The sequence below is a fragment of the Acanthochromis polyacanthus genome, chromosome 16 (genome assembly GCF_021347895.1).
Source record: "Acanthochromis polyacanthus isolate Apoly-LR-REF ecotype Palm Island chromosome 16, KAUST_Apoly_ChrSc, whole genome shotgun sequence".
NCBI lineage: Eukaryota > Metazoa > Chordata > Actinopteri > Pomacentridae > Acanthochromis > Acanthochromis polyacanthus.
Genome location: NC_067128.1, coordinates 35,719,040 through 35,744,905, shown reverse-complemented (window position 1 = coordinate 35,744,905; position 25,866 = coordinate 35,719,040). Strand labels below are relative to the sequence as shown.

The 25,866-nt window shown below is 38.0% G+C and overlaps 1 protein-coding gene and 1 long non-coding RNA gene across 8 annotated transcripts in view; one reads left to right on the top strand and one right to left on the bottom strand.

Moving 5' to 3' along the window:
- The window catches only part of tmem63a (transmembrane protein 63A), a 28,703-nt gene extending 18,303 nt beyond the window's left edge, over positions 1–10,400 (bottom strand). For 4 of the 7 annotated variants that reach the window (XR_007936764.1, XR_007936766.1, XR_007936763.1 and 1 more), the window contains exons 1-7: positions 4,835–5,959; positions 4,649–4,728; positions 4,497–4,575; positions 2,508–2,545; positions 2,254–2,396; positions 2,002–2,053; positions 872–980 (exon numbers count right to left, since the gene is read on the bottom strand). Coding sequence is in view for 3 of the 7 variants with exons in the window: in XM_051936655.1 (XP_051792615.1) it covers positions 872–980; positions 2,002–2,053; positions 2,254–2,396; positions 2,508–2,545; positions 4,497–4,575; positions 4,649–4,728; positions 4,835–4,993 (660 nt within the window). In the remaining 4 variants the exon portion in view is untranslated. Of the gene's footprint in view, positions 1–871; positions 981–2,001; positions 2,054–2,253; positions 2,397–2,507; positions 2,546–4,496; positions 4,576–4,648; positions 4,729–4,834; positions 5,960–6,554 lie in introns of those variants that run through there. The other 3 variants (XM_051936655.1, XM_051936656.1, XM_051936657.1) reach the window with 3 other exon arrangements.
- The window catches only part of LOC127530285 (uncharacterized), a 239,525-nt gene extending 214,078 nt beyond the window's left edge, over positions 1–25,447 (top strand). The window contains exon 2 of the long non-coding RNA XR_007936777.1: positions 25,050–25,447. This is a non-coding gene — a long non-coding RNA (uncharacterized LOC127530285). The remainder of the gene's footprint in view (positions 1–25,049) is intronic.
- The last annotated feature ends 419 nt before the right edge of the window (positions 25,448–25,866 follow it).

The following is a 25,866-nucleotide window of genomic DNA, read 5'->3' as shown; positions in this document are numbered from 1 at the left end:
TATCTGCTCTCCTTCATGCTGACCACAAGTCTGACAGAGCCAAGCAGCTGAACATCAGCCGGATGACCGTCCACAGAGTCGCGGAGAGGCTCAAGAATGGTGAAGACCTGAAAGATCTTCACCATTCTTTAGCCTCTCCGCGACTCTGTGGACGGTCATCCGGCTGATGTTCAGCACGAAGGAGAGCAGATATCTCAACTCTTTTGACTTCCATCTTGATACAACTTCACCGGAGAAAAAATTCGTATCAAGGACACCTGCCTATAAGGTAGAACTTTCAGTTTATTTAGTGGAATTTTTCACTCCGACATGTAAACGTCTCTAAAGATCATGAAACCGTGTAACAGAACTTTTGCAAAGCCCGGTATATGCAAATATAGTACAGTACAGAGGTATTGTACATATATAGTACAGTACAGGGGTATGGTACATTTTAGCTTTTGTTGAGTCGACTCGCACAAAGAAAGTCTGACTTTGTGAAACTGTCTTCGTAGTTCAGCCTCTGATCTGATAAATGCCGTAAACACGAGAAAACCTTCACCGGTTAAAAGAGAAGCATCCCGTCAAATTTAAAATGCCCTCATATTTTATTGATTCTAGTCTGTATATGATGAAGTCTGGGTCCAGGTAGAGACCTGGAGTCTAGTATGTAGTGGATTAAACGATGCCTCCATTGAGAGAATTTTGTCTTGAGGAATTGTAGTAATAGAATTACTCGAGGAATTGTTTCTGAATAAATTGTCCTTAAAACCCAGAGTTAAACTCAGTTACCTTTATAATCTCACTGCTTCGTATTACAGAACTGTAACTATACTTTAGTGTTCGTGTTGATGATAACTTAGCATCAAACATGTCATCGTCACAAACTCACCGTCTCTCTGCGCCTGTCTTTCATCCGAGATGTGTGACGTCGCAGCAGCAGAACCGTCAGGATCAAGTAAAGAACCGCGAACACCGTGTGCAGCCACAGCAGGTCGTTTCTACAGGCAGAAATAACAGCATGTTATGATAACTAAACAGCTCTGTTTATGTAAAACAAACAGACACAGCATTAAAACAACCAACATGTGGAGTCAATCAGTCTCTTAACATCCTGGTTTAATCAGGTGGTTGCTTGGTCTTTAAAATGTCAGAAAATGTTGATAAATGTCGATCAGTGCTTCCTTAGATGTCTTGTTTTGTCCAAAGATGTTCACTTTATTATCATAGAGGAGGAAAGAAACCAGAATATATTCACATTTAAGGAGCTGAAATCACAGAAATTAGACTATCTTTAATTCAAAATGACTCAATCCAATTATTTGATCAGTTTTTTTGGTGACGAACATCAGAAAATTGATGAAAAATGGAAAATGTCCGTCATTGTCTCCTCAGATGTTTTGTTTTAGTTCAAAGATCTTCAGTTTGCTGTCATAGAGGAGAAAGAAAACAGAAAATATTCACATTTCAGAAGCTAGAATCAGAGAATTTAGACTGTTTAAGACTGATTAGCAACTTTTGAGGCTAAAAAAATGAAACACTGTAGTTCCTCCAAAGCCCACTAGAGGCTGCATCCAAAAGTGAGTCAACCCCCATAGACCTCCAGGTTAAAATGTCTGACTTTACAGCTGAAATAAACATGTTTACAGCCTCATACAAAAGCAGTTTTGGTCTCTACGGCTAATTTACACATTAATGACAACTGTACAGGAAGTGAATTTTTATAGAAGTCACCCGTTTAAATTACATTAAGGCTTGAAATTATGCATAATTAAGGGCACAGTCGTTTGAAATGACCATCCATGGTCCATGTTAGGCCCACTCTGTTCCACCTTTTTGTTAATTAACCACTAATTAACAGTTTTTTAGTTATTTTAAGTAAAAAAAAAAAAAACTGTCTAAATTCTCTGATTCCTGCTTATTTAAGGTGAAATTTTTCAGTTTTTTTGTTCACCGCCCCCCCAAAATTTCATGTAGCTACGCCCCAGAATCAAGTGTGTTGGTATATGAAGACATTTTTACCCCACTTCAAGATTCCCAAGAGTCGTCTGTCCGAAGTACTGCGTGTGATTTCCTGTAAGAAATAGACCACTTTTTTTTAACAGGGAAAAAAAGCAACAAAATAGGTTTGACTGCTTGATTCACATCTTAACCAACAATCAGTGCATCAAATAAATAGCAATAGATGCAAGATAGGAGTTATTTTTAGTCGTTCATCCATTAAAAACTGAGTTATGGTGTATTTCTGGATATAGGATGTGAATTTAAACCCACTGAGCAGGTCTCCGGTCATGTTAACCGGCAGGATGACTCCTAAGGAGGTGACGGTGATGACGAACAGCAGGAACAACAGATGACGCTGGAAGGACAGGTAGTGGATGGCGTCCATGCCACACCTGGATTTGATCTTTTCCTCGCTATGAAACACAAACAAAGCACTATTTAAACAGGAATCAGATGTCATGCATGGCTTAACAGATCCAGGTGTGACACCAGTGAAGAAACAGCAAAAACAAACACACACTTACTCCATTCTGAGGATGTACGGTAGCCAAGAGCAGAATCTCTGAACACAAACGCAGACATTTAATTACACTTAAATACAATAAAGATTAGAATAATGAATATTAAGTAAGCAGTCTGTGCAAGAGTTTGTGATGAGATTAAGACCAGCCTAATGGAGCTGCCTTCAAATCAAGCTAGGTGGGGTTCAGAATTATTATTAAAGTGTACCTGATTGAGTCAGTCTGTCATAAAAGGGGGATTTTATACTTGGTGTGAGTTTATATGAAGTTTTTAATGAATATAATGCAGATAAAGATGCTAGAAGTTATTCAGAAATGGTGTCATTACATAGTTTGTCCAGCAGAGCGGCTCCAGCGTTTATAATCCTCTCAGTACTGTCTGCAGCGCATGTAGCAGAGCGGACACTGGTGCGGAGTAGAGGCAAGGCGCTAACTAGTTTGTTAAATATGCTGTAGTATGAAAAAACTGTCTTAATTCAACACATGATCTGCTTTACAGAGTAATCTTAAAAAGTAGGGATGCAAATATTAAATAATTTCCTCGACAGACAGTCGGCTCCAGTGTTTACAATCCTCTCAGTACTGTACTGTCTGCAGCGCATGTAGCAGAGCAGACACTGGTGCGGAGTAGAGCCGTGTCTTTATGGCAAGTTACTAACTAGTTTGTGAAATATTTTAGAGTAGGAGTGAATAATCTAAATTTGACACATGGGCTACTTTACACAGAAATCGTACTGATTAGAGATGAAAATATTAAGTAATTTCCTTAACAGACAGTTGGCCTACTTATCACTTAGTAATTGCTGAAAACTTGAAGGTAATTCTAACGTGTATAAATATAAAATATTTACAGATAACAGATTTTTTTAAACTGGATTTATGCAAAAAAGATGCTCAAGGTAAGCTAGAAATGGTGTCATTACATAGTTTGTCCAGCAGAGCGGCTCCAGCGTTTACAATCCTCTCAGTACTGTCTGCAGCGCATGTAGCAGAGCAGACATTGGTGCGGAGTCGAGGAGTGTCTTTATGGCAAGTTGTTAACTAGTTTGTCAGATACTTTGCTGCAAAGTTACTGAATATATGTCCAGAATAGAGGTGCAAATATTAATTTCCTTAACAGACAGCTGGTCAATTAATAAATAATAATCAATAAGTGGAAGTAGCACATTTCTTTTCACTCTAACATGTATATATTTACTCCATTACTATTCATTACACTGCATACTTACATTTTTATTTTCTCATTTTAAGGTTCTATTTTTTTTCTACCTATCTTTGTATTTTTATGCCATATTTTTCTTTTTATGTTCATCTATATATTTTCGTACTGCATAAATAAATGACATTGAATATAAACAATTTCCCCCCCGACTCTGACGTATAAAATATCGGTAGATATCAGAATTTTTTTACTTCCTAAAATCAACTTGAGTCCCAAAAATCCAGCATCAGTCCGGCTCTAAAAGGAACCAAATGAATCTTTTTTGCTTCATGTACAACTTTGGAAATAATCATTAGACCACTGGTTTATCATAAAAACAGTGCAGCATCTTCTAGAAGACAAAGAAGAAATATGATGTATTGAAATTGTAAAAATGCCAAAACTCACACTAGGTAGCTCATTTTTTGTACTTAAGCTTTTGATATCTAAATGCAAGAGAAGATGGTCATCTTTAATATTTATATAGATTTTTATATTTTTTTAACAAGTTGCTCTCCAGTTTTCATTCTATTATATTTTGTTTTAAATTTAGATTTTGCTAATTTTATCCAGTCTCGATGTTTTGCTCATAATTTCGCTGGTTCCTGTCCTGGAACATTTGCAGTAATTTGGTTAATTTGGGTTGTTTTGAACACACTGAATGAGTAAATTGGATTAGCAGATTGGAATCAGCAGAGCAGCTTCTATTAAACCTCGATGTGGATGCACCAAGCAGAAAACAGTGCTCATAGTGTTTTAATTTTTGCTTTCAGAGATTTTCTTCTACGTACCCCTTCGTATTCGTGGTCGTCTGCGTTGGACAGAACCGACGACATGCGTCCATATCGCCGGTGCGTCGACTCGTTGAATCTGAAAAAGTTCTGCGTCAAAACCTGCATCAACTTTACTATTAAAGTCTTGAAAAAATGATCTTCTGACTGACCCTTCATTGTCGGCGACCAGAGCTAAACGTCCGTAGTCCCAGAACGTCTTCCTGATGATGGAGAAGATGATCACCAGCACCTGTGGAAGGCCAGAAAAAGGAAATTTAGGGTTTAATTTTGCATTATTTGGGACTTTTACGTCACCAAAGCAGACATTGAGGTGATCAGAACTAGAACAAAGGTACCAGGAAGACGATGAAGTTGAGCAGCAGGACCATGGGAACTCCTCCAAACTCGAGTCCGGAGAGGACGGTGTTCTGAGACGGGTTGTAGCAGGTGCTGTTGTCAAAGAACCTGGAAGAGTCGGCTTCATTGTTGGCCAGCCGATCCCAAAACCACGACATTCTGCAGGGGAACCAGGAAAACGTCTGCAGAGGAACATTTACTAGAATAAACCTTCAGTAAAACACCTCCAGGAGACACAGCGATTACGAGATAAACATCAGAGCTCCACAAAACCATGACTTTTCTTCACTATGGGCTCATTTTTCTTCACTGTGGCTCATTTCTGCAGTTACAGGAGGTACCGTCTCAAATGTGACATAACATTTGAGACGTTGTAAACAGCAAATATTTAATAATCGATTATCAAATTGTTCAATCAGTCCACTTTAGGCTCATTTTTCCTCACTGTGGGCTCATTTTTCCTCACTGTGGGCTCATTTTTCTTCACTGTGGCTCATTTCTGCAGTTACAGGAGGTACCGTCTCAAATGTTATGTCAAATTTGAGATGTTAACAGCAAATATTTAATAATCGATTAACAAATTGTTCAATCAGTCCACTTTATGCTAATTTTTCCTCACTGTGGGCTCATTTTTCTTCACTGTACCTCATTTCTACAGTTACAGGAGGTACTGTCTCAAATATTACATCACATCTGAGAAGCTGTAAACAGCAAATATTTAATAATCAATAATCAAATTATTCAATCGGTCCACTTTAGGCTAATTTTTCCCCACTTTAAGCTCAGTTTACCTTACTAAAGGCTAATTTTCCCTCACTTTAGGCTAATTTTTCTTCACTCTAGGCTCATTTTTCCTCACTGTGGGCACATTTCTACAGTTACAGGTTCTGTCTCAAATATTACATCACATCTGAGAAGCTGTAAACAGCAAATATTTAATCATCAATAATCAGATTACTCAATCAGTCCACTAATTGATTAGTCAGAAATCCTTCGGGCTCTACACAGAGAACTCTTTGTCCATCGTGGTCTTATTTTGACTTTCATGTATTGGCACTTTTACTCAAATAGCTTACAGGACTTTTACTTATCATGCAGTATTTATACTTCAATAGAAGTTTTCAAGCATGACTTTTACTTATAATGTAGTACTTCTACCATCCTGTATTGGTACTTTTAGTGAAGTACAACTTTTCATGCAGGACTTTTACTTGGAATAGAGTATATTTACTTACCTGTTTCAGTACTTTAACTAATATTGATTTTTCAAACAGTACTTTTACTTGTAATAGAGTATTTTTTTTCTCCAGTACTCTATCAGAATACTTCTCCTCCTGTAGTTTTGTCCTCAGACTGATCCAGTACTTCGGTGTTTTCACGGTGTAACGTGCTTCGGATGTACCGGGAAAAAATGGTTCGTCACGCGCACAGACCGGAGCCGCGCGCGCCCCACCTCTTCCCAGACAGATGCCCTCGGAGTCACGAGACGCCGGTAATAAACACAAACACACCACTTTTAGCGTTAAATGAGCAAATATTGTTTTAAAAACGACACACAGAAATAGTGTCACCTGCGGGCTCCTGTAGCAGCTGTTTGAATCTGACAGAACACACCGCTGCTCTGACACACCTTTTTAGTAATTTTAAACACACAAACCGGGCTAAAAGCGACACTACAGAGTGTTTTAATGTAAGTGAGGTCAGCAGAAGTTAGCTTACCTCCTCAAACTTCCAAACTTCAGTGAACAGCCGCTAATAAAACTGGAGTTACTTCCTTAAAAACACCATAAACCCGGTTTCCATTCCGCCCCCGGAGCTCTGCGGTGAGTTTTCGGTTCCGTCTCCGTGTTTTAGTGACTCTTTGCTTCTTCTCTTCTTCTTCTTGTTTTACGGCGGTTGGCATCCAGCTTCTTGGTGCATTACCGCCACCTTCTGTTCCGGAGTGTGGACCAGACAGTAGACTTACAGACTTTACCCGACCTAGTTCAAACTATCAAATCTACAAACACACACTACAAAGACCAAACAAAAACCCAAACAAACAAATAAACAAACAAACAAACAAAAAAAAACCTCTAACTTGCACTCTCCACACCAAAGCCAACTACCACCCCTTATTCCTATCATTATCCCTACCTAACCATCATATTCTATTATAAACCCCGGTCCCCTTTAAAAAATCCATCAGTGCCCTAACCTGTGCCCTCTCTTCCATACTTAGCAACTCTTTCAGTGTAAATTCCTGCACCCCTAACTCCTTTATCCTATCCATCAGCTCCCCTCTCTGCACCTCATATCTTCTACACCTCAGAACTACATGTTCCACCGACTCTTCCTCCTCCTGACAACCCTCACATAAACCAGTCTGGTGCTTCCCAATCAGTTTCAGTGTTTTATTTAGTGCACTATGCCCCAACCTTAACCTGGTCATCACACTCTCCTCCCTCCTGTATCCACTACTCACCCTCCCACCTCTGACGCTCTTTTGTACCTCTCACCCCTACATGTGCTGGTACCCACAGAAACTTTACCTGACCCCCCTGGTGAACAATTCTTGTTAGTGACTCAAGAGCTGAATATAGGATGTCCTGACGGCTGTTTGAATGAAAAGACCTGAGGCTTGCTAGCACTGATGATGAGTCTGAACACACTAATGCCTTTCCTAGACCAGTCTTCTCCACCCACTGTAGTGCAACCAAAACCGCCACCATTTCCACTGTGTATACTGAAAGATTATTAGATGTTCTTCTGTTGATCCCAATTCCTCTTTCCGGGACTGTTACCCCGAATCCTGTCACCCCTGTCTCAGGTTGTTTTGCCCCATCTGTGTATATGCAAGTAAAATTGCTGTACTTTGTTAATATGTGACACTTAAACTCACCAACCAAATCAACCATGCCTTTCCCCCTCCTCTTAGCCTCTAATAAACCCCAATCAACCTCAGGCCACACTAGCATCCATGGGGCCACACCTGGATAGACTACCGTAGGACTAACTTTGAGGTTAAGTATTCCAAATTCTTTTGCAATGTTATTTGCTTCTTTTGCAAAGTTTTGCCTCCGGCTCTTTTCACCCTCCCAGAACCCCTGCAAAACTCCCTTTGTCAGATGAGACTGATTGTGTCCTTGCAAGTTAGCCCAGTAGTTAGCTATTATCTGCCTTCTCCTAATTTCCAAAGGCATCTCTCCCACTTCCACCTGTAGAGCAGGAACTGGTGATGTTTTGACTGCCCCACTACAAACCCTCAGAGCCTGTGCTTGAATCACATCCAGTTTACATAATAAGGACTTGGATGCAGAACCATATGCCACACTGCCATAATCAATCACTGGTCTTATCAGCGCTACATATAACCGCTTCAATGCTGAGCAACTTGCTCCCCATTCTCTACCAGTCAAACACCTCATTACATTAATTACTTGCTTACACTTTCCTTCAATTCTCCTGATGTGCTCTGCCCATGTCAGCCGTGCATCAAACAAAACACCCAGAAATTTAAATGATTTAACCCTTTCTAACATGTGCCCATACATCCTCAACTTCATCCCTTCCTCAATCCTTTTCCTAGTGAAAAATAGTGTCTGTGTTTTCTCTACTGAGAACCTGCACCCCCATTCATTCCCCCACTCTACCACTTTGTCAATTGCACCTTGGACTTTCTTTATTGCGTGCTCCATGTTCTTTCCTCTTTTCCATAATGCCCCATCATCCGCAAAGAGCGATCTCCCTATATCCACTGGAATTTTTAAAAATACATAATTTATCATGATAATAAAGAGCAGTGGACTTATCACACTCCCTTGTGGTGTACCGTTTCCCACTGCGTACTGGTTTGACAGATCTGACCCTATGCGTACCTGTATTTTTCGTCCAAACAGAAAATCCTTCACCCAATTGAAAACTCTCCCACCAATCCCCATGTTGTGTATCTTTATCAGCAACCCCTCCTTCCACATCATGTCATAAGCTTTCTCAATGTCAAAAAACACTGCTATTACCGATTCTTTATTTACCTGGGCCATCCTTATTTCCGACTCTAATCTAACCACTGCGTCCATAGTGCTCCTGCCTTTCCTGAAACCACTCTGACACCCTGCCAAATGTTCCCTCTTTTCAAGTTGATATGACAACCTTTCCGTTATCATCCTTTCCATTACCTTGCAGACAGTTGATGTCAGTGATATTGGTCTGTAACTAGTAGGTTTGGATGGATCCTTGCCAGGTTTTCTTATTGGAACCACTACTGCTTCTTTCCAGGCTTCTGGTAACCTCCCCTCCTCCCACACTCTGTTATACAGCTGCAGCAACTTCACTAACCCTCCTTGCCCCAAATGTTTTAACATGCTGTAACACACCTGATCCTTCCCTGGAGAAGTTGGTCGTGACCTTCTGATGGCCCTCACCATTTCAGCCAATGTAAATGGCTCATCGATCACATCATCTGTCCTTGCCCTCTTGTTTAATAACCCTGGATACTGAGCCATAGTTCTCTCCCTCCCCTGTCTCCCCTCCTCTGACAAATTATCTGAGCTATGTACCTTTACAAATGCCTTAGCCATGACTTCTGCCTTTTCTCTGTTGGATACTGCTGACTCCTCTCCAGATGTTATGACAGGATAATCCCATTCCCTTCTTTCACCTCCCATCTTCTTAATCATTCCCCACACTTCCCCCACTGGTGTTGTTCTCCCTATTCTATCGCAAAAGTTTCTCCATGATGCCCTCTTAGCTTGCCGTATTGTTTTTCTCACCACTGCCTGAGCCTTTTCGTACCGAACTAAGTCCTGCAAGTTATGAGTCCTTTTAACTTGTCTGAATGCTTTATTCCTGTTTCTTACAGCCAGATGACACTCTTCTGTCCACCATGGTACCAACTTCCTACTCCTTTTGCCCTTACTTTTGGGTATAGCGCCCTCTGCTGCCCTTACAATCGCTGATGTCACCCGTTTATTTATTTCATCAATGTCTCCAAATATTTCTGTCTTGCTCATTGATTCCTCACATAGCCTTTGAAACCGGTCCCAGTCTGCTTTTTGAAACACCCACTTTCTGATTCCCACCTTTGCTCTCACTTCTAATCTCTCCCCTACGGAGCACAGGATTGGGTAATGATCACTTCCTATTGTTGAAGCTGTCCACATCCCCCAGTTACTGACCCCTGCCATTGTGTTAGATACTAATGTTATATCCAATGCTGACTCGGTACCTGCTGTTATGTTTACTCTTGTCCCTCTTCCATCATTTACACACACCAAATCCCTTTCATCCATCAAATCTTCAATTACCTGACCATTCACATCTGTCTGCGCCCCTCCCCACAATGTATTGTGAGCATTGAAGTCTGCACACCATATGACCTTGTTACTGTCTTGCCCTTTAATCCCTAATAGCTTTTCCAAACTAAGCCTCTTACATGGGTTGTAGTAATTAATTATGACTACTTTCTCCCCCCTTTCCCATATTTCCATCACAACAAACTCCTGATCCACTCCCTTTTCCAGCAACCTATAAGGAATTTCTTGCTTAATAAATGTTGCACAACCCCCACCTCCCCCTTGACTTCTGTCACTTCTTATTACTGTATACCCATATACCACGAAATGCAAATTTGGTTTTAACCATGTTTCCTGCACACACATTACATCTGGTTTTCTATTCATCTCTTTAATGAAATGTTTGAATTCTTGACCATTAGCCAGCAAACTCCTAGCATTCCATTGAAGGATTAATACCATAACTAGAATTAGCCAACCCATGGTGTTTCCTGACTTGACTGATTAGTGAGATTGTCCCTCACTTCTTCCCATGTCAGTCCCACTAAGCCCAAGTGATGCACTGCCGCTTTAACAATCAGTTGAATTTTTTTCACTTTTTGACTTTACCTCTGCTGTGCTGTTGACCACCCCTGCAATAAATGTTACCAGGTCTCTTTTGTCCACATACATTCTGTCACTCATTCTTTGCCGCCCTACGTGACTCCCTAAATCTCCTTGAGCGATAGTTTGGCTACTCTGCCCCCTAGCCACTTTCACAGCTTCAGCATACGAAATCTTCTTCTCCACTCTCACTCTTTGAATATTATTTTCCCATTTCATAGCCTCACATCCTCCATATGCCACGTTATGTGCACCTCCACAATTACAGCATTTTGGCTGCACCCCTGTCCCACACTCTCCATACTCATGATCTTCCCCACACCGAGCACACCTCCTCTTGCCCTTGCAGTTTTTGGCTATGTGTCCAAATCTTTGACAATTAAAGCATCTCAAAGGTTTTGGAACATACGTTCTCACTGGGTAGCTCATAAAACCTAGAAAAACTTTTTTAGGTACACTTTCTCCTTCAAACTCAATCAATACTGTCTCGCTATCCACTCTCACTCCTCCTTTTGTAGTTTTCATTCTTTGCACACTCATTATTTTCCCCCCTTTAATATTCTTCTTAAGCTCCTCCATACTTAGTGTGTGATATCCCTGTGATTACTCCTTTACCACCACCACTACCCTTTCCTGCTCCCACCCTCCCTGTGCTCACCACCTTGTTTTTCCCCAACTCTTTCAGTTTAAGTGCCTTATCAACTTGCTCATTATTAGTACACTTCACCAATAAATTGCCATCACTCAAGACCTTTGCAAACTGTATATCTCCTATTTTATTTGCCAGAATTGTTGTCAGTACAAAAGGGTTAAGCTTCTTCATGCTTTCCTGAGACTTCTCATTGAACCTTATGATAACAAACCAGTTCTCCGGTGTTTCCTTTCCAGTATGCTCATCTCCTTCCTCCTCGCTGTTACAACTGTCATCATTGCCGTTCTTCTTCCTTTTATTCCTTCCAATACTACCCCTTTCAAAATCATAGTCTCCCCCTCCCTCCTCGTCCATATCTGCCCAACTGCCCACTTCTGATCCATTCACGGAACAGTTGTGCTCAACCGCCAAGAAACTGTCTTCACTTCGACTGGGATTCCCCACACTCTGCCGATTACTTTTACTCCTTCCAATCCCAGCCGATGACGCCGCCATCTCCTTCAACGCTCAACCTTCAGGGCAGGTCTGAGCTTCCGACTCTTTGCTTGCAGTAAACTTTCTCTAATATAATAATTCAACAGAAATAAATAAAAACAGAGAAACGAAACTCTACCTTTTGCCCGACAGGCGCCAAGGGTTCCGCTCATGCGCAGAAGCTCCAGCAGGCTGTCCCGTCAGACCCCTCCCTCCTCTGTTGAATTACTGAGGAGGTGTTCCGGAGGGGGTCAGACCAGGCCAGGAAACTTTAGGAGTATTTCTTAATAACTTTTGGATTATTTCTTAATAACTTTGCTGTACTTTTACTTTAGTAGGAAGAAGATGCAGGGCTTCTACTTGTAATGGAGCACTTTTTACTTTCCTGTAATGATACTTTTTCCTCAGTTGAATTTTTTAATGCAGAATTTTTACATGTAATAGAGTATTTTTACTCTCCTGGGTTAGTACTTAACTGGGATTTTTCATGCATTACTTTACTTGTAATGAAGTATTTCTATTTTTAATGCTAGTTTATTTTTCTTTCTTTCCATTTACTTGTAATGGAGTATTTTTACTTTCCTGTAATACTTTCAGTTTTCATACAGAATCTTTGCTTTTATAAAGGAGTTTTTTTTGTTTGTTTGTTTTTTACTTAAGTAAGGATTCTTCAAGGAGTTTTCATGCACAATCTTTACTTGTAATGGAATATTTTTACTTTGCTGTGTCAGTTCTTTCACTTCAATATGAATTTTCATACATTACTTTCCTTGAAAAGAAGTATTTTTACTTTAGTGGATTTTTTTTCTTAGATTTTTACTTGTAATGGAATTTTTTTCCTGTAAAGATACTTTTAATTTTCATGCAGAATCTTTACCTGTAATTAAGTATTTTTACTCTCCTGTATTGGTAGTTTACTCTGTTAGAAGTAAAAATCTTTAATATGATCATGAAAAATCATATTTAAGTAGACGGACAAGTAAAAATCCTGCTTGGAAAATCACATTTAGTAAAAGTACCAATACGGCAAAATAAAAATACTCCTTTAGATTAAACATTCCTGTATGAAAAATCTCAAGTACTTACACAGTAAAGTAAAACATTCCAAGAAATGATTTGTCATAATGAAAGTGAAAGTTCAGACCTTAACCTGAAATGACCGAGATGTTATTAATGATTCACCTGAGAATCTGTGCCATAGCTCACCTGTCCAGGTGAACTAAAGTCCACAGCCTGAACTCCAGACTGATTCACTCTGCAGGCTCTATTGGGACTACTTTATTTATAAGAATTCAATTAACTTACAGTTAATTTGCTGTAATGGTTCCACAGATTTTTTTTTGTTATTTTACAGATATTGAAAAATGAAGAAATCAAAATAGTAAATGGTTTTGAACTGTTATTTTACAGTTAAAAGATAATGTCTATTAAAATGACAAAACATAGGAATTTACCTAGTAACTGTAAAAACATACCAGAGTCAAAAGTTTAAAAAAAATAATTTATAATAAATGAATGAGAAATAGGAAGTATTTTAAGTAGTATTTTACAGTTTCTCTTGTCTTAAATTACAAATAATATCTAATAAAGTTGCCAAAAAGTATGAACTTACATGTTAACTGTTCAAAATAAAAAAATCATCAGAGTAAAAATTTTTTTTAGAAATGATCATTTCTGTTTATACTGTATTTCTACAGTTTTTCATCATTAATCTATTCCACTATTTTTTAAATACTGCTGCCAGATTTTTCCTGTTTTTTTATAGATTTTTTTTTAACTTCTTTATCTTTTACACTGTAGGTCAGGTGGACACTTCCTGTCACTCCACCAGTCAATAAAAGAGCTTTGCTGCTGAAAAGGTGCTAAAAGAGAAATGCAGTCGAACTTGTAGTACTGGCCACCGCGTCCAGTACTCAGAGTACAAAAGAAATAAAGGGTTTGGTGTTTTAATGAGTGACGAATAAATAAATAAAATATATTTCTGCTTTGTTTTGGGTTTCTGAACCCGTTTGATTTGTGTGCTTACAAGCAGAAAGTAGTTCTATTATTAGTACTTCTACTTACATAGGATTTTATTTTTCCCTGCACGGTTTTTACTTGTAATGGAGTATTTTTTTACTTCAGTGGGTTTTATTTTTAATTTCAAGACTTTTAGCTGTAATGGAGTATTTTTGCTTTCCTGTATTTGTACTTTTACTTAAGTAGGATTGTTCATTCAGGATTTAAAAAAAAAAAACCCGATCATTTAATTTTAACATCTGAGCTTTTACTTTGAAAGAGCATCAATCAGCCAATCAGCTGTGAGTCACCGGTTGCTGAGGAGAGCAGAGCAGACAGACTAAAGGATTAGACCCTCGAACAAACAATCACAGCTCAAAAACTATAAGTCGTATTAAAAGAATTCTTTCAGTGTGTGAAGAAGAATTTCGTTGAGAACGTTCTGATGTATTTCCGGGTCCGTTCTATATTTTCTACAGATTTGGTGGAAGGTTAAAGAGACTCACCGTTTCTGGTTTTAGAGCTGCGATTTAATGGTAGTCAGTGAGAGTTTTGGTCAACACTCTGAGCTTTGAACTGATTTATGAAAAAACTATAAACCGTACAGCCATGAGACTCACACTGGAAGAGGACAAAATTATCTACTTTTCTATGTATAAATTGTTCATGTAGAGGAGAAACTGTGAGAAGAAGACGAGGTTAATGGAGCTTTTTTCAAAAAAAACCTTCAGGTCAAAGTTTAGAGTTCAGAAAAATTTGGGATTTTCAATAAAATTCATCAAACTTAAACTGCGACTGTATAAAAACCATTAAAGCTATCAAAACATGAATGTAGATGAATAACATTTAAACCCTTGTGAGCTGTTTAAACTTCAAATAACGTTTGTAGTGTAAAATAAACCAGAGATACGTGGTTCCAAACACGGCTGGTTTTTCACAGTTGTTCAGCCGATTTTCTATTCATTTAAATGGGGATTTTTAATGCAGCTTTTTTCGAATTTTGCAAAAACTGTACAACAAATCGCGACCAAAAGTGACAGCACAGCATTCCTGATCGGGCCGCATGGTTTGATGTATGATTCATTTGGGTTTTCTCAAAGCTGCAGGATGAGGTAGGTGCTGAAAATTGTTTAAAAGAATTTATAAGAAAAAGTGTGGTTCAGTGATGAGAAACTGAACACAAAAAGATGCAAAACAATCAAAATCACCACAAAATAAAATGCTTTTATCCAATCTTATCCACATTTATCCACTTCAGGTGTCACAGCCTGAGCACGAAATGTCATTTTTGTTTATTTCCTCCATAACCAGCTGTGAAGGATCGATCATAGTTTTGAACAGTTTCAATACAAACGGTTTCAGAAATCTTCTGATTTGTCTCCTGAGAAGCTCCTACATCCACTGCAGCAGCTCTGCAGACATTCCTTCAGAACCGGAGCACATTTCTGTCGCCTCGACCACAGTGAGGCCTTTGTGACCTCTGATTGGTTGATCTGAGCAGGAAGTAACTCCGTATCAGACGCCGCAGTGAATCGTGATCGTTCCACGTTTAAAGACATCACATGAGGGCCGTGACGGCGGTTAGTCTGCCGACAAACCACCACCATTTACTTGTAATGGAGGATTTTTACATTCCTGTATTAGTACTTTTACTAAAGTAGAATTTTTCATGCAGGAATTTTTCATTTCATAGAGTATTTTTACTTTCCTGTTTTAGTGCTGTTACTAAAGTGGCATTAGTTAAAGTATGACGTTGGTTATGGTGTTTTTTTGATGTCATGATGATGATTTTGTTGCCCTGACGGTGTTTTTTGTGGCCATAATGGTGTTTTTTTGTTGCATGACGCCTTTTTCTTGGTGCGCTGATGGTGTTTTTTTGTTGCCATGATGGCAGCAGCTCTTTGGCTCCATGATGGTGTTTTTTAGTCACCGTGATGCCTTTTTTGTTGCCATTATGATGACGTTTTGGTGCCATGATGGTGGTTTTTTTGCTTCCTTGATGGCGTTTTTTTGCTGCCATAACGGCGTTTATTTGCTGGACTAACCAGTGTCAGTCCTTTTACTAAACTCACGGGCTGGCAGTCAAATTAACGACTGAATTAGCGACTCAGATTAGCGGCCTGCTTGTGTTGTCTCTGCTTTTCCATTAAACAGGTTTTTCTGTTTGTCTGTTGTGGTGTCGACTGTTCATTTGTGCTTCCTGTGTCCTGGTGTGTGTGTGTGTGTGTGTGTGTGTGTGTGTGTGTGTGTGTGTGTGTGTGTGTGTGTGTGTGTGTGTGTGTGTGTGTGTGTGTGTGTGTGTTTGCAGGCCGTTCATGCCTCACTGTGGGACGCGTTGATTAGCGCCCGCCGCCGCTCAGCTCCCAGCTGTCCTTGCGGCCGGCCGCTGATTGAAACCAATCAGACTTGCGATGGCCCCATGGCGGTGACCCCTCACCCCTCCCACCCCCGGCCTAATCACCTGCTGATTGGCCCACGCGGGGCCCCCTCCCGTCGGCACGGAAGGTTAATTTGAGCGGCGGATGGAGGCTCCGGGAGGGAATAGGAACGTGCGCTGGGTGATATTGCATGGATATAGCCGGACTGTCAATCACGGCCACTTAGAGGGGAGCAGAGGAAACAGTGACGAAGAGGAGGAGGAGGATGAAGAGGAGGAAGGACAGTCATTTTAAAACATCCTCCTTCCACATCTGCCACATGGAGTCTGCTCAGTTAACAAAGATGTAGGGAAGATTTTATCCTGCAGGAAACATTCCCTCAAAGTTTCCTACAGGTTCTCAGACCGTTTAAAGGCTCATATTTTAACCCTCTGAGCTCCAAGCTGCAGCTTCCTGGTGTTTTTGTCTCTTTTTTCCTCACGGTTTGCTCAACTTTCACTACAGTAGACACAGTTAGAATGAAAGAAATCATCAAAAAGCCAAAGTTCTTTGCTAATTTATTTCAGTTAGTGTGTATTTGTCTGATTATTATTATTAATTTACATCAAATACAGCTTATATTTTGACTTGTAGCAACCTGTAGATCACAATAACAGCGTGTTTGTGATATAATCGTCTAAATTCCAGCATTTTTTTGGTGTTTTTTTGTTTCATTTTTTCTAATTACGGACTCATTTTTCACTGCAAGATACCCACAGGATGCTAAAAACCAAGAAAAAGCTCTTTTATTTCAGTTTATTGTAGAAAACAAGTTACAGTAGTTCACCATGCAGTGCATACTTGTCTGATTATTAGATGTAGATCATAATAACGCTGTTTGTGGTTTAATCCTCTAAGTTCCAGCAGTTTTTTGGTGTTTTTTGTTTCATTTTTCATTGTTATGGACTCATTTTTCACTGCAAGATACCCACAGAATGCTAAAAACCTAGAAAAAGCTTTTTACTTGCATTTATTTTAGAAAAACGAGGCGCATCTGTTTCCAAACCGCTTTATTTGGGAGCCATGCAGTGTGTTTGTCAGATTATTAGACGGAAATCAGTTTCTGGGTGTTTTTCTTGAACCTATCATCATTGTTTGCTCATTTTTCACTGCAATAGAGACAATTAAATGCTAGAAATTATGGGGAAAAAGTCCAATTTCTTTTTAAAAAAAAAGCTGTTTTTCTATTAGGAGTCGTTCAGAGTCGATATGTCTGATTATTATTGTTAATTTACATCAAATACGGGTTATATTTTCACTTTTATCCCCCTGTAGATCACAATAACAGTGTGTTTGTGACGTAATCCTCTAAATTCCAGCAGTTTCTTAGTGCTTTTTGTTTAGTTTTTTCTTTTTATGGGCTCATTTTTCTCTGCAGCACACCCACAGAATGCTAGAAATCATAAAAAGCTCTTTTATTTCCATTTGTTTTAGGCAGAGATCACTTGGCAGCATTAAAACAGAGCATCTGTGGAGGAATCCTCTGAACCTGAAGCAGCTTCTGGATGTTTTTCTCTCATTTTTCTTCACAGTTTGTTCATTTTTCACTGCAGCAGACACAGTTAGAAAGCTAAAAAGCATAAAGGTTCTTTGGTAATTTCTCTTCAGTTTTATTTATATAGCATCAATTCACAACACATTATAACATTTCACATGGTAATATGAAGACCTTACAATTAATTTGAATCAACATATTCCACATTTTTCTGCATTTTTAATCATTTTTCACTGCAGTCTGAAGTCCTGCAGCTCTGTGGAAACAGAACAACCATGAAGGAGGACAGAGAGCTCAGAAATACTGTAGAAATCATATAAAAAGACAAAAATTTAAATAACCTGAAACCAGCATGTCCAGCTATTTCCCAAACTGTTTAGACTTTCACAGCCTCTAAACATTTGTTCAGGGTTTAGTTTCTGTTTTAATCCTGTGTTTTGTTTTCTGGTCGTTTTGTCTTTTCTTACTCATTCTTCGTCTTCCTCGTTTTTGTTGTTCTGTGTCTCTTTGAGGTCGTTTTGTCTCCTCATACTCGAGATGTTTTTCTGTCTCCATGTTTCCTCTCTGCTCTGCTCATCATCTGTAGAAAGATGTTTCTCCGTGCTGAATGGATCTCCTCTGTTCACCGTTTCTGAGCCATGCTGCTTTTATTTAAGAACGTTCTTGAGACCGTTAGAACAGTCCAACAGTGTTCTCACCAAACATCTTTAGAACGTTTTTAGTTAATCTTCCTTTAAGAGGAACTTTCTGGGAACTAAAAGAAAACCTCCTGCTTACAAAGACACATTTATAAAATGTAAAAATAAGTAAATGAGTCCAAATTAGTCTATTTATACCAGCATTTGTAGTTTTTATCCACTGAAGTGAAACTAAACTGTCTTTTCTCTTTATTCAGTTTGTATTATTGCCTCTAATTCTGCAACTAGTTGAGGTATAAATAAGTGAATGACTCCAAATTCCTCCGTTTATACCAGCATTTGTAGTTTTTATCCACTAAAGTGAAACTAATGTCTTTTCTTGACTTCTTTGTTTATATTATCACCTTTAATTCTGCAACTAACTGAAATATAAATGAGTGAAGAGTCCAAATTCTGAGATTTAAACCAAATATGTAATTTTTATCCACTGAAGTGGAACTAAACTGTCTTTTCTCTTTATTCAGTTTGTATTTTCGCCTCTAATTCTGCAACTAGCTGAGGTATAAATTAGTAAATGACTCCAAATTCCTCCATTTATACCAGCATTTGTAGTTTTTATCCACTAAAGTGAGACTAAACTGTCTTTTCTTGGTTTTTCCTCCATATTTAGTTTGTATTATTGCCTCTAATTCTGCAAGTATAAATTAAAAAATGAGTCCAATTTGTGTGATAAATATTGTAGTTTTTATCCATTAAAGTGAAACTAAATTGTATTTAGTTTGAATTATTAGCTCTAATTCTGAAACTCTCTGATGTATAAATGAGTAAATGAGTCCAAATTAGTCTATTTATACCAGCATTTGTAGTTTTTATCCACTAAAGTGAGACTAAATTGTATTTAGTTTGAATTATTAGCTCTAATTCTGAAACTCTCTGATGTATAAATGAGTAAATGAGTCCAAATTAGTCTATTTATACCAGCATTTGTAGTTTTTATCCACTAAAGTGAGACTAAACTGTATTTAGTTTGAATTATTAGCTCTAATTCTGAAACTCTCTGATGTATAAATGAGTAAATGAGTCCAAATTAGTCTATTTATACCAGCATTTGTAGTTTTTATCCACTACAGGGAAACTTTTTATTGGGGAAAGTCTTTTCTTGACTTTTTGTTCTTATTATCACCCTTAATTCTGCAACTAACTGAGGTATAAATAAGTAAATGACTCCAAATTCCTCCATTTATACCAGCATTTGTAGTTTTTATCCACTAAAGTGAGATTAAACTGTCTTTCCTTGGTTTTTCCTCCATATTTAGTTTGAATTATTAGCTCTAATTCTGAAACTCTCTGATGTACAAATAAGTAAATGAGTCCAAATTCTTCTATTTATAACCAAAAAGCAGTTTTTATTCACTAAAGTGAGATTAAACTGCATTTTGGTTGAATTATCGCCTCTAATTCTGCAACCAGCTGCAAAATAAATCAGTAAATGAGTCCAACATCTTCCATTTATGCAAACATTTGCAGTTTTTATCCCTAAGGATGGACTCAACTGTCTATCTTTGGCTTTTTTTTGCATTTAGTTTGACTTATTGGCTCTGATTCAGCAACTAGCTGAAATATAAATCAGTAAATAAATCCAGTTTGTGTGATTTATACCAAAATGTGCAGTTTTTATCCACTGAAGTGAGACTAAACTGTGTTCAGTTTGTACGATCAGCTCTAAATCTGCAACCAGCTGCAGTATAAATAATTAAATGAGTCCCAGTCCTTCTATTTACGACAAAATTTGTAGTTTTTTTCAGTATAATATTCAGTTTAATAAATTTTAGGGCTTAAAAATCTCCTAATGTCATCTTTAGAGAACATTATCTGACCTTAAAGATTTCTGTAGAAAATCACTAGAACAGGTTTAGAACAAAAAGAAAATAACACATAATCTAATTACAGTCTGTTCATGTATTTCATTTCCCATTTTACATAAATTACTTTTAAACAAATCTGTTCTGCATTTTTAAATCAAATCATGTGTGGTTTTGTTCAGTTTTTATCGTAATTTACAGATGATTTAGTGCGTTTCAAATTCATACAACCACCACAGAAACATAACGTAGTGAAAATGCTCAAAAAACTGAAGGAAATTCACAAAAAAACCCAAAATCAAGTCACCTGAACAAAAAAAAGATGCAAACTTTTATTTTGAAAGGTCCACGTACAGCAAATATTATTGTACAAAGCTTTTATTTTTAATTTTTAGGCATTTTGTTGAATTATACATAAATATGTGTGCACAAACTGACTGAACCTGAACTCCTTCTGTCCTTTTATTCCTCCTCTTTTTGTTTCTTTTCTTATATCAACATCGCTGTTTCCTCTGCAGTGAGCAGGTTTGTCCAGGTGGTGGCAGTGTTGCATTCAGGGTGGACAGTAGTGCAGGAAATATTCTATTAACAGTCTGGTTTTGTTTATTTAGACGCTTTTAGGTTATTTTTTCATCCATATTTACACACATATACGATGTGTTTACATATAACAATCTATAAATGTGTGTTTTTTGTGTTTTTATCCTCATTTTAAACCTGGAAATTGGAGCAAAACATGAATTTACAGCTGCAGGTTTTGCTCTTTATCAGCAGTTTTCATGGCAGACTTAAAATAAATCCAGTGAGTTAGAATTTCTTGTTATTATGAGGACGTTTTCCTCCAAAGATCAGCTCCACTGATAGCATTTACTGAATTATTTACAGTTAAATATCACAAAATTCACATTAAACCTGCAATAAACCAACTTTACACTCGGTTACGGTAATTTCCATTGCATTATAGGTGACTTTATGACATTTTATGTCATTTACAATAAATTTTTGTATTTTTTTGAGCATCAGATCTGACTTTTATTTATTTTTTAGAGTTGAATACCACAAACTACCCCAAAAATGACAATAAATCGACCTTACTGTAATTTACATAATAATTATTGTTATTTACTGTAATTTTCTTTATTTTTTGGAGCTTACATTTGATTTTTACTCATAAATCTTTACAGTACTGTAGTTTCAATGTCAGTTTAGGCGATTATATGACATATTATGTTCTTTTACTGTAACTTTTGACTTTTTTGAAGCATCAGGTCTGATTTTGCTCATACATTTTGATAAATGGTGCACTTTGCACAAAGTTAGTTTCATGCAAAATAATACAATACAGATTAGATTTTTGCTTATAAACCTTAAAAATATTGTAGTTTGCATTGCAGTTTAGGGGATTTTGTGACATTTTAAGTTATTTACTGAATGTTTTTGAGGTTTTTGGAGCATCAGAGTGGATTTTTGCTCATAAATTTTGACAAACGATGCACTTTGCAGGAATTTAGATCGTAGTTTAGTGCAACGATTCTTTCCATCATCAACAGTTTCTAATTATGAGGACGTTTTCTCTGCAAAACAGCTCCACTTTGTTGTATTTTTGTGCAGATCAATACATTAAAAAATCATCATAAACCAACAATAAATCAACTTTGCAGTGATTTAATGTAATGTAATGTAACTTTCTGCATTTTTGGGTTCATCAGTTGTAATTTTTGCTTAGAAGTTTTGAAAAGCGATGCACATTGCAGGAAATTAAATTCCAGTTTAGTGCAAAAATAAAAACCATAAAAATCACAATAAACTGACAAAAGTCATTTTTACAGTTACTCACTGCAGTTTGCAGGTGACTTCATGATATTTTATGTTACTTACTGCAACTTTTAGTAGTTTTTACTTGTACATTTTTGAAAATTGTGCTTTTTTTCAGAGCCAAAAATCTTAAAAACACGAATTCTTTCCATCAACAATCTGACATCGCCTCCTTCCCCCACACTGCTCTGACTCCCTGAACATGTCAGATTCCTCCTCGTGTGTGTGTGTGTGTGTGTGTGTGTGTGTGTGTGTGTGTGTGTGTGTGTGTGTGTGTGTGTGTGTGTGTGTGTGTGTGTGTGTGTGTGTGTGTGTGTGTGTGTGTGCGTGCGTGTGCGCACGTGGTTTGTGGCAGGTTCTTCTCCCTGGCGGTCTCTGGTGGGCAGAATAATGTTGCCAGATTAGCATATCATTACCATATCATTTCCATGTCATTAGGGCTGGGCTGCCTGCGACGCCGCTGCTGTGTGGGGGCGTGCACGTGTGGGGGCGTGCACGTGTGTGAACTTTGCATCAGATCTTCAACTGTTTCTCTTTCTGGGCGTCACACACACACACACACACACTCCCTGCTCTGCTTCTCTGTCAGACTCCATCTCTTTATCTGCTGCGTGTAAGAGCTCCATAATTCTCGATAATCTGCCGTTCATAATCCCTGTCTGCGCGTTTGTTTCTGTTAATCTGAACACCAATTACGGCCAAACCTGTTGGTGGAAGAGCTGCTGCGGTTTATTTAGCAGAAACCGACGCTCGTTGCTGAACTTATTTGACTGTTTTGTGAGCAGAAGCTGGTTAAATGATCAGTTAGACGACAAAATGAAAAAAAACGGATTATTTCTGAAGTAAAAATGCTCTAAAGTGTCACACAGACTCCTGCAAAACTGTCTAACCTACAAAATAAGTATGCAGAAAGTTCCTTTTCCTGATGTAAAGGCAAAAAAGACCTTTGCACGTCGTCTAACTTTCAAAAATACATTTATTTGCAATGTTTTGGTCCAAAACCTTCATCAGATATTTGTCTGATTTGATCCTTTGTGCCTGTTTCATGAAAAATATGTGCAAAAAGTTCATTTCTCTTCAGTAAAAATGGCAAAAATGAACCAGATCTGACTCTAAAATATGAATATTTGCAGGGTTTCCTCGTCTTTTAGAACTACTTTTGCTTCCAAATAACATCAAAATCTGATTATTTTCCACCTTTAAATCAAGCTAGGTTCATTTTTATTGCTGTTAGTTGTTTGTAAATACATATCCTATTGCTTTTGGGTGCTAAAATCCACAACTTAGCTCCCAGACATGGTTGTTAAATCTTGTCTGTGTCTATATTTTGGGCATAAATGTGCAACAAGTGGCTTTGTTTCAACTAAAAATGCCAAAACGAGCTCTCTCTGGTGCTAAAATCTTCACATTTTCTCCTCATTTCTGAGTGCAAATTAAAAATCTGTGGTTCGTGAACTAGCCTGGAGGGAATTTAGCCACTTTTTGGGTAAAAATCTGATCAGATTCCAGCTTAAAATAAGTTAGTTGAATTGTGATGACTGCTGGCTGCATGTAAACAAAGATCTGCTGAATTCTGCATTAAAATCCACTGATCTGATTTGTTCTGATTAAAACACAGTTTATTTCGTCTGCAAACTGAAGAGAATCCAAACACCCTGCCACTACTGGAGCTCTGCCACATTATCTTAGGTAAAAATGTCAAAAATGAATGAGTTTTGACTAAAAAAAACATAACATCTGCTGGTCTAAATGATCATTTATTACTGTAAATTAAATATCTGCTGATTGTGCACCAACTTTTGCATCAATATTCCAATAAAATGTGATTAAATTCCAGCTTTAAATCAAGTTAGTTCAGTTTTCATGACTGTTAGCTTCGTGCTAACGCTGTCTAGACGTATGTTCTTGTTTCAAACTTTAAAATATCTGTGATTTAAACGTCTTTCTTCATCCTGTTCATGATAAAGTCAACAGAAAGTGATGATTGTAGCTCATCTGCACAAAATATGTGTGTAAAGAATCTCTTTGTCTTAAGAAAAAATGCCAAAAATCTACAGAATTTGGTTTAAGTTCTGGATATTTGCTGGTTTTTCTGTTCCTTTATGATTGTTTATTCTCTGAGCACAGAACTGCCAACATGTTTTGGTTTATTTAGGTGCTTTCAGCGGGTGGTTAGAGGTCATTTGACAACTTTTTGGACAAAAATCTGATCAGATTCCACCTTAAAGTCATATTAGTTTAGTTTTCATGACTGTTATCTGCATTTTGGTTGCTTTTGCATTTAGAAAATCACTCGTTTGGTCTGTTTTCTTGATCCCTGACACTTTTTTTTAAAGAAGAAACTGAAGAAAATGAGCCATAAATGACCAATATATTTTGGATGAATGTATTTACGATAAATGTGATGCATTTGTAACTGCTGGTTGGAGGGAATTTGGCCACTTTTTGGATAAAAATCTGATCAGATTCCACCTTAGAGTCAGGTTAGTTTAGTTTTCATGACTTTTAGCTGCAGTGTAAATGGTTTTTCATTTTAAAAAAAATCAGTCCTTTGCTCTGTTTTCTTGATCCAGAACACATTTTCTTACCTGCAAACTGAAGAATATTAGCCAAACATGTGACCATTGGAGCTCTGAGCTGAACTATTGGTTTGTTTGGGTATTTTTTAGTGTTTGTTAGGAAGGACTTTGACCAACTTTTGCAACCATGATGAACGGTTATGCATTTTGAACTGTTGTAGGGGGAAATCTGAGACATAAATCTGATGAAATTCCACCATTAAATCATGTTAGTTTAGTTTTTATGACTTTTAGCTGCATAAAACACACATTTACTTTATTGTGCGTTTAAAGAATCCATGATTTTCTTTGTTTTCTTGGATAAAATGTGTAAACGGTGTGTTGTCCTTTATTAGTCTGTGAGTGTCGGAGCACAAAGCCGTGAACATGTTCTGGATGAAAGACAACTCTCCATCTTTCCTGCTGCAGTAATGAAGAACAGAACGTCCTCCGCTGGAAAACAGACCGTCGGCCATTCTGGCTCCAGTGCCCACCCTGAAAGTCGGCCATTTTGGGGCCGGCGCGCGCCAGAAAGAGCCCATTTAGAGCGGGAGGCTTGTCGGGGGTCGTGGCCTTGTTTACACGGGGAGCCGGAGCTGATGGTTTTAAAACGGCGTCCAGATGGTGACGGAGGTTTGATGGCAGCCCAGGGCCTCCGGGGCCCCGCCCACTCCGGCTGTCCGGACACTTCTGCTGCTGAATCGCTGCTCTTCATGTTTCCTCTGCTGCTGTTTAACCTCAGAGCTTAAATTAGAGGAAACGCATCAAAAAAAATCCAGGAATTGTCAGCGAATCGCCCTGTTAATAAAGAATTTTCCATCCTTGAATGATTGTGGTGGTTTAGTTTGGTTCGTCTGCATCAGAAATACAAAACACAAATTTAAAAAAGCAGCTTCACAAGATAAAATTAAAGCAGAAACTTCAAATTTGAACCCAATTTTCACAGTTCTTTAAGGAAACCACAACAATAAAGGGTCAAAATGGGGCTATATGGTAAAATTATGAGACAAAAGGTGACAAAAAAGGTCAGAATTCTGAAATAGAGGGTCAGAAATATGGATTAATGTTAGTAAGGGGAGATGCACGGTTTGATGAATGGAGAGAGGTGTCAGGGCTGCAAGAATTTCCTCCAAATTCCTGGAAAAACACAATTTAGAATGAAAGAAAATCACTCCAGCATGGTTGAAGTGTGATTATTTGGTGCATCTGCGTCAGAAATAATAATAAAAAATCACCAAAAGTAGTT